Source organism: Ursus americanus, chromosome 16 (genome assembly GCF_024610735.1).
Source record: "Ursus americanus isolate L20-20 chromosome 16, mUrsAme1.1.p, whole genome shotgun sequence".
NCBI lineage: Eukaryota > Metazoa > Chordata > Mammalia > Carnivora > Ursidae > Ursus > Ursus americanus.
In genome coordinates, this window is record NC_142142.1 from 30,643,192 (window position 1) to 30,662,781 (window position 19,590).

At 43.8% G+C, this 19,590-nt stretch overlaps 1 protein-coding gene across 3 annotated transcripts in view; it reads right to left on the reverse strand.

Annotated features, from left to right (window-relative positions):
- PIWIL4 (piwi like RNA-mediated gene silencing 4) overlaps positions 1 to 19,590 on the reverse strand; it is a 42,958-nt gene that overhangs the window by 20,265 nt on the left and 3,103 nt on the right. For 2 of the 3 annotated variants that reach the window (XM_087868552.1, XM_087868551.1), the window contains exons 3-9: positions 18,595 to 18,726; positions 16,498 to 16,712; positions 11,559 to 11,680; positions 10,030 to 10,110; positions 8,346 to 8,543; positions 6,574 to 6,685; positions 2,115 to 2,238 (exon numbers count right to left, since the gene is read on the reverse strand). In XM_087868552.1, the coding sequence (XP_087724678.1) occupies positions 2,115 to 2,238; positions 6,574 to 6,685; positions 8,346 to 8,543; positions 10,030 to 10,110; positions 11,559 to 11,680; positions 16,498 to 16,712; positions 18,595 to 18,726 (984 nt within the window). The remainder of the gene's footprint in view (positions 1 to 2,114; positions 2,239 to 6,573; positions 6,686 to 8,345; positions 8,544 to 10,029; positions 10,111 to 11,558; positions 11,681 to 16,497; positions 16,713 to 18,594; positions 18,727 to 19,590) is intronic. The other variant, XM_045790850.2, reaches the window with a different exon arrangement.

The following is a 19,590-nucleotide window of genomic DNA, read 5'->3' on the forward strand; positions in this document are numbered from 1 at the left end:
CTATGTTTACGGCAGCATTCCTTACAGTAGCCAAGATATGGAAGCAGCCCAAGTGCCCATCAGCAGATGAATAAAGAAGATGTGGTGTGTAGACACACACACACACACACACACACACACACACACACACACACACAATGGAATATTACTCAGCCATAAAAAAGAATGAACTATTGCTATCTGTAACAACATGGATGGATCCAGACAGTATAAAGCCAAGTGAATTAAGTTAGACTGAGAAGAACAAATACCATATGATTTCACTCATCTGTAGAATTTAAGAAACAAAACAAAACAAAAAAACAAAGAAAAAAGAGACAAACAAAAAGACAGACTCCTAAATATAAAGAACAAATTGGTGGTTCCCAGAGGGGAGGTGGGTGAGGGGGATGGGTGACACAGTGAAGGACAGTAAGAGCACACTCATGCTGAGCACGGAGTCATGGGCAGAATTGATGAATCACTCCATTGCACACCTGAAACCAATGTAACACTGAATGTTAATTATACTGGAATTAAAAAGATAAATACATAAATTTTAAAAAGGGAATATTCAGGCACAGGGAGCAGCTAATGCAAAGGCCCTGAGGTAACAGCACACATGGTGTTACCATCTGTAAACTATTCCTGGATTAGAAAAGTTTAACCTTGGGGCACCTGGGTGGCTCAGTCAGTTAAGCATCTGCCTTCAGCCCAGGTCATGATCTCAGGGTCCTGGGATCGAACCCCCACATCGGGCTCCCTGCTCAGTGGGGAGTCTGCTTCTCCCTCTTCCTCTGTGTTCCCTCTGTCTTTCTCTCAAATAAATAAATAAATAATCTTTAAAAAAAAAAAGTGTAACCTTGAGAGCTCACCTCTTATTAAATTGTTAGCACCTCTAGAGTCTCTCCCAAATAAAGTAACTCAAAATGGTTCTTTGGCTGCTCCCTTTTAGCTCACTCTAATTAGATAACACCATTGTAAAGTTTTCTTGTTCCAAGCTCAATTGACTCCCTAGAATCCCCTCGCTTATTCTGGGATGAGAAGTATCATGAGAAAGAAACAGGTAAAAGTTAAAATCCTAAATTCTGAGGTGCTGGACGGCTCAGTCAGTTACTGTCTGCCTTCACCTCAGGTCATGATCCCAGAGTCCCAGGATAAAGCCCTACATCGGGCTCCCTGCTCAGTGGGGAGTCTGCTTCTCCCTCTCCCTCTGCCCCCTCCCATTTATGTCTCTCTCTCTTGCTCACTCTTCCTCTCCCCCTGCCCCACCTCCTGCTCCGTCTCTCTCTCTCACATTCATTCTCTCTTCCAAATAAATAAAATCTTTCTTAAAAATCCTAAATTCTGCCTATTAAAAGGCATAGGACTAAGAGCAAGCTGCAAGCTTTGGCTCCCTCAACTATAAAATGGAGATAATAATAATTATACCTAAATCATAGGGATTTTCATAAAGATTACATAGAATAGTGTGTGTCAAAATAAGAATAAAAATTGGGGAAGTAAGAAACTTTGGGAGGTGAAGGATAGGTCTATGATCTTGATGGTGATGATGGTTTTCTAAGTGTACACTTACCTCGAAGTCGTCCAGTTGTGTTCATTAAATATGCACAGCTTTTATGAGATTTTTTTTTTTATTCAGTAGGCTTCACACCCAGTGTGGAGCCTAGCACGGAGCTCAAACTCAAACCCCTGAGAACATGAGTCAGATGCTTAACCCTGACTGAGCCACGCAGTCTCCCCTAAGTGTATGTACAGCTTTCAACTCGTCAATCATTAAACCACTCAATTAAGTGGTTTAAAATACATAAATAATAAAGTGAATAGTGCATATTAAAAAAAGAGAAGATTGGTTTTAGGAAAATCTGTGGGGTCCTATTTTATGTCGAAGTAACAAATGGAATACATGAGATAAAGAAAACATGTAGCTCTTCCTGTGCCAAGCAATTCCCTAAGCTCACTCTATCCTCCCACTTTCTCTGTCAGACATATCACTTAACGCCCCACCGTCCATGGGTTAAATGAGTGCTCTGGCACCCCGTGAGCTCGGGGAGGTTCTGCCCGTGGCCAAGTGCCCAACGTCGGGGGCCTGGGATCAAGAGCCTGACTGATGGCATGTAAAGCATCAACATTACCTGTTAGAAAGCAGAGCTCGGGGATCAGGTGGGCCACCCGAGCCTCCGTGTTGTCATTTCTCTTGCTTTTCAGCAGACTCACGAGCACTGGCTGGTTCAAGTCAGATAAAGTAATATCATATTGCTACAGAACGCAAGATTAATGAGCGAGAAATTAATATGGAAACACTATAAAATGAGCATCCTTGCTTATGAGCAAAAAACCAATTCCAAAATGAATAGATGAGCAAATCTTTTCAATAAAAAAAAAAAAATCCCTACCAATCCCTATGGCTACCCACTCATTTCTGCTCCCTTCCCAGGATTCATCTTTCATTTCTCAGGATCAGTTTTATGATTTTCATGATTAGCCTTTATAATGCCACACTTTCTAAAAAGGAAAAAAAAACAGTGATTTCCTTGCTTCATCCAGAGTCCGAATCGTTACCAGCCGGCTCTGTACGTAGGTGGCCCCCCTGGAGCTGAGTCAGTGCCAGCATTTCCACTACTGAGGACCGAGGCCCCTGCTCCACGCATGACCGACCTGCTCTGCGCATCAGTCTTCATCCTGAAAATACCTATACACAAATTGGAGGCAAGAGTTATACTCAACTCCAGATTTCCCAAAAGAGCATGACTGCCCAAATTTCCAGGATTGCATGCTGTTATTAGGGAAGCAGCTCTGAAGTCTGATGGATGTAAATCTGATCCTTGGCTTTTCTGTGTCATTGGGCTGTGACCCTGGGGAAGTTACTTACGTTTCCTCAGGTATGAAGTGAGGTGAACAATAGCTCAGAGGCCTCTGACATAAACCGTCAGCACCGTGTCTGGTTTATAATGAATCCTCCACAACTGTTCATCCCTATCCCACCCCCTTTCCCTTCCTAAGCTTGAATTTCAACATTCTCACCTTGCCAAAAGTTCATTTACTTTCCAACAGCGAAGTTCCTAACAAACTAGCACTCATTTCCAGCATAATTGACTCAACACTAAGGACAGAACAACTAGAATTATAATTTACAAAATGTCTGGGCACTATGTGATGCTGACATGAATAATTATAATTAAGGAAGTGAGAAGAGAGAGGTTCCTCTATTCAATGAGGGCTTCTAGTCATTAAAACAAAAAGCAATTCAGGAAATTGCAATTTGAAGGGCTGATTGCCACTTATGCTCCAGCTAAAAAGCTTGGGGAAGTCTTCGTAGAAGAAGAGTTTTTACACATGACTTCATTAATTCAGTACACATCTCGTGCTTGCTGTGTTCCAGGAACTGCCGTGGACACAAGGATGAGAGGCACAGCCCCTACCTTACACGTAACTACACTATCTATGAAGCAAGGTAGACGAGAAGCACCAATAATGATAGGCTAAGCATTTGTGTTTTTCCTCATTTAAGCTTAACACCACACCTATGAGTCAGGTACTACCATCATCCCCTCCACAGACGAGGAAACCCACGAGAAATTAAACAACTTTCCCAAGGTCCCATAACTAGAAATGAGCACGGCCAGGACTCATCCCATAAGACTTGGGAACCTCTGCTTGTTACACCATTCAGTACTGGGTGCCTGGGGAGGAAGGCTGGGGGTGGCTATGGTGGTGGCAGTGAAACAATTTATGGTTGGTAAATCAGGGAAGGCTTCATGAAGGAGGCAAAGTCCAAAAGAGCACCTTGAAGAAAATATGGGAGTATGAAGATTGCCAGGTAGCAAAGCTGGGTCATGTTCCAGGAAGAGGGTATTGTATTTGCCTGGGACATAGCCAAGAATTCTGCTCCCCAAGCTGTGTCATAAAGTAAACTTTACTCTCTCCCTTGCCCTAATTTTCTTAGCATTTGAAAATGTTGTTCACAAGATAAAATAGGGAAATATAAAGGCTAATGTCAAGTCGTCCACTGTGAGAGTTGACTACACAGCAATTTAGTGTTCCTTTCCTGAGACAGAGAGGAAGACATTCTAGAATTGGCACAATTTCTTTCTTTTTCTCCCTAATTACAATAAATATGCAGTGAACTGCAACTCATTACAAAGAAAGTGAGTGGGATTTTACCATGATTCCCATTTCAGAATGTCACAGGTCCTAAAAATACCCCTGTTCAGAGAACACATTTATTCAGGCAAGAAAGAAACCCAAATGTTCAACAAACTCGGTGTTCAATAAACAAACACTTATGGAGCACATTATGCATGGGATGCTTTGGTAGGCACTGTTCATCATGGCTTGGCCCAATGCCATCCGTGTTCTACAAGGAAGACATTCTAGAAGCAACGGGGGATGCGTGGACCAAGTGCTCAGAGAAGAGAATGGCTAGCTCTTCTGTGAACGTGACAGGAAGCACAGTCAGAGAGGACTTCACCTACGAGGTGACATTTGACTTCAAAGCCAGGGTTTTAGCTGGTGCTGAAGGGGAAAGGTGCAGGGTGGATTTGTGCAGATGTCTAGCGAACATGAGCAAAGGCTGAGAAATGCTTGGCGACAGTGAGTGGATGGAGGGACAGCGGCATGGGGTCCCTGGTGGCAAGGCGGTAAGAGATGAGGCTAAAAGATGAGATAGGATCAAAGGGTGTGATGTTAGAGATGAAGAAGGGGAGGCTGGGAAAAGAGGAGCAGGGTCTCCTCCATGTACCTCACTCAATGCTTGTGCGGCCCTGCGAAGGCAGATCAATGACTCCCCTTTACATAGGACACCCCATATTTAGTGCTTAGCTCAAGGTCACACGGCCAGTGTCAGGACTACCTTATTCCATAGCTAATGCTCTTAACCACCTTTCTGGGTGACATTTCAGAAGGATCCCTCTGGTGGCAGTGAGGATGACGGGTCATCTCTGTCTGTGAAGACAGAGCTGGGGCAAGGACACCATAAAGGGGTGACCAAAATCCCCCAGACGGGAATCCATGAGGTGTCCTACATTCATGTGGTGGTAAGAGGGCAAGGAAGGGCAATGGGTTCCAGGGAGAACTCAAGCGCAAAGGAGGCAGGATTCATGTTGGTGACACGTGATGAGCGGGTGAAGATAAAAAAGAAGAAGGAAGCAAGAGGTTGAATTCTCAAGGAGAAGCGGGAGTGGGAAAGACAATGAGTTCAGTACGAACAATGTTCATCTGAGATGCCTGCAGATCATTCATGCAAACGTGGTCTGAAAATGGAGGTGAGTATGTAATTTAGGAACGAGGGCAAGGCAAAAATATTCCATGTGGGAGGTCTCAAGATAAGAAGATCGGATCCTATGTGAGGGAGCCATGGTGAATAATAGCATTTAACATGTGGGGAAAGGAAGGGGAAACCAGCTAAGGAGGCTGACTGGAACAACAGAATCTGTCAGAGAGCCACCAGGGGTGAGCCCCCAAGTCAAGGGAGAGAGCCATTCCAGCCAGGTGGGTGGGGTCACTGGGGTCAAGTGCCACCAAAAGCCCCTTAGAATAAGAACAGTAGCTGAGTTTGACCTTCAGAGAGCTATTTCCATAGCAGCAGACCAGATGCCACACTACCGAGGTTTCAGGGAGGAAGAACAGAAGAGGTGATGACCTAGTGATGACCTTCCAAAGAAATCATCTAAGAAGAAAAAAAAAAAAAAAGCTTTTCTGGAGGGTGTAGAAACGAAGAGTTCTTGCTACGTGTTTGTTTTTGTTTTTGAAAAGATCTGTGAGATTTTTGAGACTGAAATATGATTGTACATTCAAGAGAAGGAGCCTCTGGAAGGAGCTGCAGATGGAAGGTGGGGGCAGAGGTCATGGTGACAGTCATGAATCCAGCTCCCGGAGGCAGTAGGAGATCCCATCAGCAAATGTTTGAGTACCTGCTACGTGCAAGGCACTGTGCTAGCCCTGGGTATCCGGAAGTAAAGGTTCCAAGTTCAGGAGGGAAATGAGACCATTCACATCCTGCCCGTGATGATGTGATGCCGCCAGATGCAGGAAGGGGCCCCTGGGGAGAGCGCCGTGGGGCTCCCCTAAGAGTTGACAGCTGAGGCAAGGATGTAAGGTGGTCAGTGATTGGCTGGCTGTGAAGGGGTGCCCAGGAAGAGGAAGTAGCATGAACGAGAATGCACAGGGGAGTAACTGACCAAAGGAACCACAAACTGTAGGCACAGCAGAGCATGCACAGGAAACCAAAGGGGTAAGAGAGGAGGCTCTGGAGGCAGGGACTGGCCAGATCATAGCGGGGCTCTGCCCGGGAGCTCAGATCCAGCTTCTAAAGCGCTAGACAGCTGCAGAAATATTTTAAGCAGGGAAGTGACATTTTCAGATATGCTTTGAAGGGAAATTCCTCAGACTACAGAAAGAAGGACAACGGGAGACCGGATGAGGGTCTGAGCCAAGCCAGGGAAGGTGGGGGCGGAGGGGAAGGGACAGCCGAAGAATGGTGTCAGAAACAGACTCAGCCTGACAGTTTGGGGGACTTGTCCAATTTGGAAAGGAGCAGGGAGACTTCTCTAAGCTAAGAGGAAGGGAGATGAGAGTAAAGTAAAAAAGTCCAACCTGTTTATAGTAATCCACGTAGGTGATCTCAGTGCCGTCCCGCTTCTGAAACGTATGCGTGGGCCTCACCCACCAGTCAATGTCATCAATGCGATAGGTTTTGTTATTGTATCTGGGAAGTGGAAGGAATCTTTAAACATTTTTCCCACATCATACAAAACAAAGTGGCTATTTCACTACAGTTATAATTCAAAGTACTAGACTCCAGAATTTTAGAAATTACAATAGTAATACAAGAATAGTCATTTTTTTTAATGATCAACTTTTACCTGAGAAGAGCACTGATTAACTCTTAAGTATATAAGAAAACCTCCACAATCCAACAAAACTGGTGAGAAAGTCATTAGACTACAATATTTCTCTCTGTGAGACTCTCTAACTTCACATAAATTATTCTTATATGTTCAAAGGCTGAAGCACTGCTCAAAACTTTCCCATCAGCTTGTGGTGTCATTCAGAGTTTTTCGGCTCTCAGATAGCTTTTCTGATAAAAAGCACCCAAACAAGGGGCGCCTGGGTGGTGCAGTCGGTTAGGTGTCCACCTCTTGATTTCAGCTCAGGTCATGATCTCAGGGTCCTGGGATCAAGCCCCACATCAGGCTCTGTGCTCAGTGGAGAGTCAGCTTGGGGATTCTCTCTCTCCATTTCCCTCTGCCCGCCCCCACTCCCCTGGCTCTTTCTCTCTCAAATGAATAAATAAATCTTAAAAAAAAAATGAATGAATGAATGAAAAGCACCCAAAGAAGGCTGACCAATCATGCAATCTGAGTATCCCATTTAATCTCCCATCTAGGGCTGGTCCTTCGCGAAACTGCAAAGTCAGCTGGATAAAATCGTTCGAAGCCCCATCTTCCCTGCAGCACTGTGTGGCCTGCAGTACCCTCACATGCAGCCCCAGCCTTGGGATGGAAACCTTCTCAGGTTTCTCCTGGGCTCTGGGTACTTTGCAAGGTTACTTTGGAACAGTGTGATATGCTAATTCATGATGACCAGGACAAGAGGATAAGAGGGTGGCCTTCTCATCCAGTGTAGGACGGAATTCAACCAGTCCCACCTCCCTGCTGTATAACCCAGAAACACAACTTTAAGTGGAAATTCCAAAGCAGATTAGGAGAAGGCTAGCAACAATCTGTGGACGAACAGCAGTACGCCGTGAGCTTTCTGGTCACTCAGGAAGTAACCCAATTTGTGTTGAATTCAGTTCAATGTGCACTGCAGGCAAATTATATATAAGGACTGGAAACGTCTCAGTCTTAAAGTTCTCACACTCTCACAGATGAGAGGAGCCTTGGACCTAATGTGCTCTCCTGTGATGTAATAAAACAGAAGAAAATGGCTATAGAGAGGTGGCTGTGAGCAATGCTGCTACCAGAACAGCACAGAGGAAGGAACTGAGTAATTCCAACTGAGTGGACAGGAGAAGGCTTCAGGAAACCCCTAAGGTTTGAACTGGATTTTGCCAAGTAGAAATTTAAAAGTCAAAATTCGGGGTGGAAAATCCAGGCAGAGGCACCAAAGCAGCAAAGTGCAAACTACTGGGGGTGGGGGAGGGGTGCAGCAAGAGATAATGCAGGACCGTGTCAGATGGTGGAGCGTCCCCAAAGGCCACTCTAGGAAGTCTGAACTGCAGTCAGCAGAGAATGGCTAAGTCTAAGGAGGTGAGCAAACTGATCAGATCTGAGCTCAGGACCACACCCTGATGCTCTTCCTGTTCCCAAAGAGCATAAAGAATTCATTCCCTAGGGAAAAGTTTTTTAAATGCAGGCTTTTACCTTGTTAGGACAATGAGCCCAAGCAGCTGTTTTTCACACGTCTGGGTAAAGCAGGATATATCAGTCTCTTGGTGGATACTAGTCATGAATTCTAGAACAGTCTCATTCCGGAGTATCTTATAACTCACATCAGCAGTAAATAGGAGACTGCTTTCAAACTGTGACACAGAAATAGCAAACCCAGGCCAAAGGGACAACCTTCAAGTCAATAAATATTTAAAAATAAATATTATAAATGTCATATCATAAAACAATCATCATTTTTAAGTGCTGATTTTACATTTCAGTTTTTTAGATTTTATGAAACAATTTTTCTTTAGTCTGATTTCTTCCAGTTGCTGATTAAAACTTTAGTTATTTCTAGCTGGAGTGTCTTTAAACATATATTTATGATAAACACATTCCCACAGAGCAGCATGTCTCCGCCTTGGCACTAAGGACATTTTGGACCAGATTGTTCTGTTAGGAGCTATCCTGTGCCTTGTAGGATGTCCGGCAGCACCCCTGGCCTCTACCTCCTAGACGCCAGTAGCAGCCTCCGAGCTGTGACAAACAAAAATACTCACAGACATTGCCAAACGTGCCCTGGGGGGCAAAACTGCCCTTGGTGGAGAATCACAGTGGTAGGATTGATACGTTTATACAGTGAGCTGTCCCAGCATGAAAACCTCTACGTTCGGAAAAGCACGCACACTCAACGGTATAGACAGTGTAGAGACTTCATGAGAGCGAGAAATCATCTAAGTGATCTGTACAAACAGGGAAACTGTCGCAGAGGCTACAGCTCCTCTCCACGTTTAGGGCTGTCACGGACTGGAGTCCTGAATAAGGAAAACTTACGGAAATGACACGAAAGAAAGGGCAAATATTTTTTTTTAATTGTTTCTGTTTATTTTGTGGACTTCATTCACAGTGATACTGAGCCAGCCTTTAGGACAAGCCTATTTGCTGGCACCAACTCCAGCTCACAAGAATTTCTCATCGACGCTGGGGGATGAGGGACGAGGATGGACAGGATGCTTCAACAGCCCACTGCGACACACTGACTTACCATATGCAAACCCCACCATTTTCCCCCTACCTGGCAGAAGGCTACACAGCCCGCCCCCTCATTTTCTATCTTTTATGCGCTCCTTCTTTTGTTTACATATCTGTCTTTGGGTTACCAGTTGCCTCTCTGTCTTTAGCTTGACCACATATTTTGGGGAGCTAACAACCTGTTCTAGACACAGCTGATGACTTTCCCTGAAGCATCTACTTCCCAGTCAAAGTGGAAATTGCAGTTCAGTTTAGCTGACTTGTTTGTCTGGCCTCTGCTTACCTAACATCACCCATCCTGGCTGTGCTAACTTCCTGTCAGCAAGAAAACAGAGTTTCAACTATGTGGGTATGACATTATCCCACTTACTCTGCTTTCATTATTACTTGTCACACACAGAAAAGGCAGTTTCTGAATTCCTTCTAGGATGTATGGTAATGAACTAGCACACTAATAGAAGAAAACAGGCTGCTAGCTTCACACTGACGTTTTCCATTCAATAAAAAACTTGAAAATTAAAAAAATCCATTACTTTTCATAACACAGAGTCTCTCGTAGGAGGCATAGTGCTATAATGTTGCATCGTAAATTATGTTCCTCACATTATAACAATTTCAGAGTAACAGAAAATACAAATAAACCTACTTGTGCCGGGGAATTTCCACTGGCTCAGAAGGCTTATAGAAGTTCCGTCCGATTTGGTACATGGCCAACTTTTTTAAGATCCTGCAAATATACATTTTTTTTTAAATCTTTGGTCAACATCAGTTAATAACAGTATAATTCTAAGTTTGTCCCCATGCTAACATATGATAAAAATATGTCAAAACTGTAGAACTCTCATTCTTCTGGCACTGGAGGGTTTAGATGCTAAATATACAGATGAGTGTATATATAAGAACTATAACTTCTTCCTATTTGAGAACGATACAACTGAAATTATTTTTGTCTGTTTGCAATCAGCTGCGATGATACATAAGGGTAACAATAGGACTGTGGCTGTGACATTCTGGTTAGCATGGATGGGGTGAGGCAAGCCAAGTGTGAAGGTTCTTCTGGCCTCTTCCCTGTTCTGAGATGGGGACGCTGTTTCTAATGAGACTACTCAAGCTCCCCACATAGCACGGCCGCCTCTTCAGCAGCTAATCCTGGCCCTGTGTAGCTGGACGCACCACCGACCTGAGGCTGCCCGCTGCGTGGGGGAAGTGCGAGCGTTTCAAGTCAGGAAACATACGTGGCCACCGCAGGAGCCACTAAGCCTCAGCCTCCACGTCTGATCATATTGACTACGATCTACAGCTGCTCAGCAAGACGTCTGACTAGAATTAAGAAATAACATATCTGGGGGTAGGGGTGGATACCTTTTATGTGTCCTACCCAGCAAGACCCACACTCCTCTGTCCTCCTCCTGACCAGAGGCTGTTATTAAGCAAAGGGCTGGCACCGAAGGTTTTTGAACATTTCTTCTTGCTGGTCCACACCGGTACTGTGGAAAATACTGGTTTACAAGCCTCTGTGTTCCCACGTGTCATCTGGCAAGTGTGCTAAAAATGCAGATTTCAGGCCCCACTCCTGAACTTCTCTTTACTAGGTCCGGTGAGGGGCGAGTAAATCTGCATTTTGTGGAGTTCCACCCAACAGCCCCCGAGATGACACTGAGGCAAGGGATCCTCCCATCAGTTTGAAGGACACAGGGCAATGTAGTCCCAACCTTCCTTCTGCCCCAGGGGTCCACGTGGCAGGGGGCTGGGGTGGGGGCAGGAGGAGAGAGCAGCTGGTGATGCTAGGAGAATAACAAATCTTTCAGCTGACTGACCCGGACATACCTGATTTTCCAGTCGGGGTCGGAGGGTGGGAGAGGGTGCAGAAAAAGAAGAGAAAGAAAGGCAGCTCCGCCCCCCCCTCTACCCCACCCCAACCCACCCCAGCACCACTGAGACACCACAACCCTTGAGTTCTTCGTCCCAACTCAGAGAGCACTGGATGATGAGGTGGGAGCCAGTGAGAGGCTGTGACGGACTGCGGGGCCCATCATTGCACAACTCTGTGAAAGCATGGGGAAATGGCACTGCTGCTGGCACATGGCCCCCAAGATGGCCTCAACTCGTCACACCCAGGCCCTGTACTGAACGGCATCGCTAGCCTCCACTAAAGAGCCATGGGAGGCACCTCACTTTCTGAAGATGATATTGAAGACCTGGGTGCACACGGGGGAACTGGCCGGCAGCTCCCTTGTCAGAGTGACAGTGATCTTGACAGTCTCGCCTCTCGGAGTTTCACCTGACAGTTCCGTGACCTGGGAAAAGATGTACTTAATATGCACTCGAGATTATCCTCGAGTGTGAAGAATTAGAGATGATACAGCCATCACAATTTACTATGCATTAACAGAACAGAACTGCAAGTGTTAGTATGCGATGATCTAATCACATTACACTTAGGGGGTTTTCCTATCTTGCTAATCCTAGAAAAGCAACACATCTCTCTCCTAACTTTCTTCTTTTAAAATTTGAGAGATACAGAGAGTGAGCAAGAGAGAGAGCGCGCGCGCGCACAAGCCTGGGGGAGAGACAGAGGCAGAGGGAGAAGCAGGCTCCCTGCTGACCCAGGGCTCTATCCCACCACTCCAGGATCAGGACCTCAGCCCAAGGCAGACGCTCAACCGACTGAGCCACCCAGGCACCCCTCTCCAGTCCAACTTCTTAATGAAGAATCAAAATCAGACTAGGGTACAGAGACTTGATCCAAAGACAAAGTGTTTCTTGACCTAATTTAGCTGAAGAGGGGGTGCAGGTCACAAATTACTTTGAGAGTCTGATGAAAGTTATAGGCACTGTCCCAAGAAAACTTCACATACGTATATACCACAATGATGTGCCCATTTTCAGGGGGTTCATGGACACCCAGAAGCCTGTTAGTAGACTGTCCAGCCCCTCCTGGGGTCCTGGATTCCAGAGGACAGCCTCTCAAACGTTTATTCATAAACAGAAAAGCAGAGTGGTGCCCAGGTGGCTCAGTTGGTTAAGCATCTGACTCTTGATTTTGACTCAAGTCATGATCTCAGGGTCTTGGGATGGAGTCCCGAGTAGGACTCCACGCTCAGTGGGGAGTCTGTCTGAGGAGTCTCTCTCCCTCTCCCTCTGCCCCTCCCCTCACTTGCACACAGGGGCACAATCTCTCCCTCTGTCAAATAAACAAATAAATCTTTTTTAAAAAACAGAAAAGCAGAGGAGAGAGGAAGAAGGTAAAGAGAAGGGATTTGCAAAAGGGAAAGTAAACATGAGGAAAGTGGGGAGAAATCATCAGACATTAAAACAGGGAATCTGTTTTATGAATTTTTGAAAGGTCTAGAGAAATACGTATGTTTCTTATAATCTGGAACAACGTTCTAACAATAGAATGAATGTTTGAATAGGTTTCTATACCAGCTGCCCAACAAAATTTGAAGCTTGTTAGACCAGACAGGACTTGGTACAGGCTTTTGGAATAAAAGAGTGATCAAACCAGAAATAAAAATCAATGACCAAGGATTTTTCAGAAGGGCAAGGAATCAGAAGAGGCCAGTTCATTAACAAGTATTTACGTATTTTATCCCTACTTTCTGTAGTTAAAGTAAAATTTTAATCACTTTCAGGCTGAAACAAAATAGTAGGGCAGGAATGGCACATTGCATGGAAATAGAAATAGGCCCTTCCACAGGGGATGAAATATTTCACGAAGGTGATTTCTTATTCAAATTGTGAGAAATCAGAGATGGATAACTGTAGGAAGAGCTCATCAACATCTGGGAGAAGTCTAGCAGGTGAAAGAGGGGAGATGCTTTCACACTGCTGTAGGGATTCCAGAACGAAAGCTTTAGACAACAAAGGACATCTGGCTGAGGGCTTGGCGTGCAGGTGGCAGCTGCCATCCAGGAATTGCGTTCCTCACAGCCACCTAAGCAAACTCTTCAGTGCTCCCCGCACCACCCCTACCAGCCACCAGCTCCTCTTGGGTTCCTGTGTCTGTTCCTGCCCACCCACCCCCCCACGCCTCCAGTCCCAGGCTGCTAGTGTCAGTGTGCTTTCACTTCTCCACCCACCAGCTACCTCACTGTCCTTTGGTTGGCAAGTCTTAGCACTTCTACACCATCCATATCTTTCATCTACTTCCACTGTTCCAGTTGTTTACCACAGGGCTTAAGAGGACATGACTGGGGATTGGACAAACCCTGGTCCTCTGTCTCTGGCAGCCTGTGTGATACAGAGCAAGCCACTTCAATTCCATCAGACCATTCCCCGTCTCTACAACGGGATGAAGCCTCCCGTAAGTCGCAGCAGCGTTGTGAAGATGAAATGGGATCATTCCTTGATCTCATCCTTATCCACAGCACACGCCCCCAGGAAGGTTAGATAAATTGCGCGCTTTGTCCCGCGGTTCAAGCCCTTCTGACAGCCTGCCCAGATGATAACAGTGATGCTTAATTAATCCTTCCATTTTCTCCTGTCAACCATTCAGTAGGGTATGATCAGAGCAACTGCAATCTAACACAGCTCTCCGGGAAGCACTCTCTCAGAGGCTTCGGTGCTCCTTGGAGGATGGTCCCTATTCCCCAGCAGGACATTTAAGAGTCTCCCTACCTTTGGAGCCACAACTTCATTCCTACTGGCTAAACCTGAACAATCAGAAGTTTCTAAAACATGCCCCTCGCCTTCTATCAGTGTCCCTTTGCTCCTTCCCGTCCTCTGGTCTAGGAATCCCTCCTACCCCCATCATCGCCTTCATTGACCCAATCCTACCCAAGGAGCCAGTATTGGCTCCCACTGAAGTATTCTGCTGGGCAGGATCTTTCCTTTCCTCAAGCTCTGCATGAAGACGTCGGGCAAGATACTTCACCTCTAAGGCTCCAGGGGGGATGAGAAGATTAAGTGAGATCACGCATATAAAGAGCGGGTCAGAGTAGGTACTCGAGAAATGTCATCTTGTACTGTATTCATTTGTAAATAACCCTGCACCGTATTTAGTCGTAAATAACTTTAATAGTGAGTTGAAATGTTGTGCCAAGAGCCTTGTTTTATTTGTCCTTGTCCCCTCTATGATGGCAGCACCCTGGCGGTCACACAGCAGGCCCTGTGTGAGGGCAGAATGAATGCGTGGGCGTGGCAACTAGATGTAATCCATGAGAGCAGCCCAGGTCATGGCCACAGATACGCAGACGGGGTCTGCCAGACAGTGGAAGGCTGGGAAGCCACAGACTAGGACTTCTAGAACTGTACTTCGGGGGGCTGTGATGAATGCTTTAGTGGAGGGGCGTTCTCAACAAAAATAAGGGTCCTACAAAGCATGCAGTGTGGATGGGAGTGCCGGATTCAGCCTGAGTCAGTATTAAGCCCAGAATAAAAAGGTGAGCGTAATAACATGTTTGTTGGGACACTATTTCTTTTCACTATTTCTATCTCACTGTCACTCGGTAGCAGACCATATGTCAATAAGGTATAAGACGACACTCTTTTGTCCAAACCTAGTTATCACCTGGATCTGGGAAATAAAGTCAACAGGCCTGATTTGTCTCACTAGTTTTTTGGTTGTTTTTTTTTTTTATGATTTATTTATTTATTTATTTGAGAGAGAAAGAGAGAACATGCAGAGAAGCAGGCTCTCTGCTGAGCAGGGAGCCCGATGCAGGGCTCAATCCTGGCACTCCGGGATTATGACCTGAGCCAAAGGCAGAGCTTAACCGACTGAGCCACCCAGGCGTCCCCATCATGCAACTGGGTTTTTACAATCTCTTTACTCTTGACTCACCTGCCTCTTCGTTAGATTCCATCCCTGAGGTGCATACTACACGCTTATTTTGAATGACAAATCAATAATATGCTTATTCTGAGCATCTGTAAAGTTTCTCCATTTTGATTAGGCACAAAGGAAGTAAGCTAGACCACTCAAGGGGGTGTATAATACTACATATTTAATTTACTGTTACTAAAGATGTATCTACAAGAACAAGAGGGTCTTTAATGATCATAGTACACCTGCAATAGAGCATTTAAGTGGGAGGGGCACCATCTCAGCACACTATCGATGTCTGGTCACAGGACCAAATAGTGAAGGATCAATAAGGACTTGTGATGAGTTAAAATGTTTCTAAATCTATAGATCCACATTTTCCAAGACCCTAAATTTAAGCGTATGGTATAATTTTTAAATTCCATATCCGAGAAAATAATCACACACGCAGCTCCTATAAACCTCAGGCTCTCATAAAAAGATAAAGGCCCCAAGAGCGCTCAGAAATGCATTTCTTGAGGAAATTCACAGAGATTTATGTGGAGTCCAGAAATGTAAATTTATGCCTTGGTACCATCCTGTCCAAAATGTTGAACTAAAGGATTAAGCTTTCTCAGGGATAGAAACATAAAGTTTTAATTCAACACTCTATTTTAATTTTTTATAAAGAAACTGGTTCTTTTTTCCTTGTAGTAATTTAATACTGCCTTAGAACAAAGCATATGCTAAAAGCATCAATAACAGTATCTTTATTTTAGGACCAAAAATGTTGAAGGTATAAAAACATGGATAAAAGAATATGAATCATGTAACTGCCATATTCAGTGATCACACCATTAAATAATATCCTTAGGACTGATATCAATAACTCATATTTCATATGATGAAACAATGGCAGGTTCTGAATCAGAGATTGGTATAAAGTTAGTTAGGCACACAGGTACAACTGCAGAGGAACAAAAAAGGAGCAAATTTCAGGCTCTGAAGCCATAGGCTAAATGGTGTTTCTTAAAGTCTTGCCTATTTGGGGAAAAAGTTTAAAAAGGATGCCTATTTCAAGGACACTTTGCCTAAAAAACAAGACTTAGTAGTTGAAAAAGCAATGTTTGTATTATAGCTCTTATTTTTAAAATGCCACATCATCAGCTTCTTAATTAAGAAATCAATTACTGATCAGGTCTCAAGTAGGAAGTTTTTTTGCTCTCAGGCATGGGAACAGGAAGGAGTGAAGAAGTGAGTGAGACATTCATTCCAACTCTTATGACAATCAGCTAACCTCTTAAATACACACGGAGGAGTATAAGCATATGCATGTGTGTGCAGATATAAAAATTAACCATACTGTACCTTTTGTTCCAGTTTTTGTGAGAGAAAAAGGATGACGCCATCAAATGCTTTTGCTTTGTTGGAAAGTTCCCTGTGACTATAGAGCAAAGCAATTCTCAGCCTTCTAGATTCTAAATCTGGGACGTATGCCACATGATATTGGTATAGCTGCCAGTCCTGGGGCAAGTCTAACCTAAAGAGATTTGTGACCAGTTTCACTGGTACTCCACTGGAGCCTGAGAAGACAAATAAGAAACATTTTTTTTACCAAAATAAAATCACACCTGGTTAATACTAATCACATCATTTAAAACTTTTATTTGCCTACGCGTAGCTGTTGCTGTAAAGCAAGCATTCTTGTTCACTGACACAAGACAAGCTCTAATAACCAATAGCCTGATGACCTTATGGAATCCTACAAACACACATGCAGGAATTAAAAAGGGATCATGTGATCCTGTGTAAAGCAGACCTCATGAGAACATAAGAGAAGACACTGACATTCTTTACCTTGGGAGAAGAGAAGCATCAGAATTCAACTACCATAGGACTCCTTCTAAAGCCTGCCTTCCAGTTCTGAGTTTGTACAATTCAAAATGGCTCAAGTAATATTTTCAAATGCACCTCTGAAATTATGCTGCTCTTAGATTATAAAGACACTGTCCAGTTCTTCCCATGAGCACAACCCCCAACCCCCTGGAAATCCAGACAATCAAAAGTTAACCATACTTCTGAAAATTCTGAAATAGTTCAATCAGAGAAAATGGAAGGCTCTCACAGATTGAGGGGAGAACATGGAGAAAGAAAGAAATTACACATCTTTCATCTGTGAAAACAGACAAGGCCTCTGAGCTTGTTTTCTGCAGACACGGGGAGGCCATGTCCGGCCCCAAAATTCCATCCCCTACAGAATTTTTTATTCACCTCTTCAAAGTCTACCAGACAAATTCAGAGATGGCCTCGATATGGCTGTTCAGTGCTCGAGATGGTGTAAGCTCCCTCTAGGCTAGAATCTAGGAGGGCACAAAGGAGGTACTTCTGACTTCTCCTTGTAGGGAATCAGCCAGGGTTTGTCTTACAGAAAAGAATTCTAATAAATGGACACTATTTTCCTTCCTTTCATGAAGGAAGTGGAAACAAGAGCCCCCAAGGTGGTAAGAAAGAAAAAGAGCATCACGTGTGCATTAGTATTTCCTCAGTTTCTACGTATGCTAGACATCTGTTAGGAGCAAGGAATTCTTGCATCATTTTAGTTAAAGAAAAGATTTCTTTTGTTCTCCTGTATCCTGGGAAAAGGCAAAATATTTTAGCAGCTCATATTCATGGACAAAGGGGAGTCATCTTAGAATGTCAGAGCTGGCAAGACCCTTGGAAATCAGCAACACCAAGGTTTGCACACTGTAATCATGACCGATTAGTGCCGAAGTTAAGAAAATATATGAAATGACCCAACACATTTTATGAAATGACTAGAATGGACCAGAGTGCCTTGCACATAGTAACAGCAAGCACTGCTTCATGAAACTTTGTTTCAATTTTTTGTGTTAGTGTGTGTATTCTAGATTACAATGCATCTATTCCTTTTTTGCATGGTTGTAAAAAGTTTGAAGAAAATGGACCTGCATCACGGAGTCTTTCTCGACTTTTGGGAGAGTGTTACAAAGCCTTTCAAGAATCTAATGAAAATAACAGACCTACCTTCCTGAAAACGTATATGCCCATAATTCTGGGTACAATTGCAGGGCTGACCCTGGAAACTGGGTTAAAAATTCCAAATATAGGCTCTACCTTTCTTTTCACCGCTGAAGTCCAGAGACGTTATTATTTTCCATATAGGAAAAGTGTTGGAAAAGAAACAGAGCATCTCTTTCAACACCTACCCCAAGTGTAAGGAGAAAATATTTTCAACAAATGACATGTTTGGGGGAAATATTTTTACTTCTACTAATAAAGGAGAGAATTGAGGCTAAAACAACTAGTGTCGACATAATGCCTTGAACATAACAGATGTTCAATAAATATCTTTTAAGTCATATATAAACTTGTTTATTTCAGATCTAGAAATTAAAATTCCTTAAACAAGATTTGATAACATTAAAAAAGTAAGTAACTAGGTACCTCTTTTGCAATCTCTCACGTGGGCCAATTTCTCTCTGGTACAGACAGCCAGATCCATGAAGTCCCGTCTGATTTTCCCACCTCTTTCAATGAAAGTGCATCTGGCATTACCAGAAGATAAACTATCTTCACCTAAAATGTGAAGAGAATGCCATAACATCTCATGTTTCATTCTAGTGATACTGTTTACAACTACTATCAAAACTGCATCTCTAACCAAAGCTCAGATTTTTGTGGCTTTAATTAAAACTGGCCCACACTGCTGAAAATAATCATGAGTATACAGAAGTCTCCAGCCTAAAAGCTGAAAATTGTAAAGGAAGCATGGTACTTTTTGTTAGAAATAACAAACCATGAGTTAATTCTACCTCATAACATTCAGGGCTAGTCTGATTCTCCTCTTGGTGAAAGAGGAAAAGCCCTATCCCTTATGCCCTGCTCCACACTCATGTAGGGAGGGTGGCTCTCCCTCCTTCAGCTCTTGCATAACACCCTGAAGATTCACAGACTAAGACTGTCCACACCAACTTCTTCACAGATTGGGGCTGAATCTCTTACCTCTCTCAATCACGAGAAGAGAACTGCCCAAAACACTGCTATCAGTTTTTATGCTAGATCATTCCTTTGAAAATGAAAGCCAGCATTTCCCCTTGGTGCACGTGACTTACCTTTAGGTTCTGACAAATCTGAAAGTAAAATCTGTTTCCAAATGAACCTTTTCCTGTTTAAACAAGTACAGAGATGTTGGTGTTTTAGATACAACTTTGGCACTTTGAAGATAAGGTGAAAATAAGAAAGTCCAGAATATTACTACAAAGCTAATAGTAATATTACTATGAAGTAATGGTATGACCAATCTCTAGGACTCTGACTTGACCTCTGTCCTTTGATACAAGCACAGCAGCTACCCCAAATGACACCATCACTTGCTCAAAACTGCTGCTCATACCCTTTCAGTGGAGTCTGGGTCTCCCAAGAAAATCACAACATTTATTT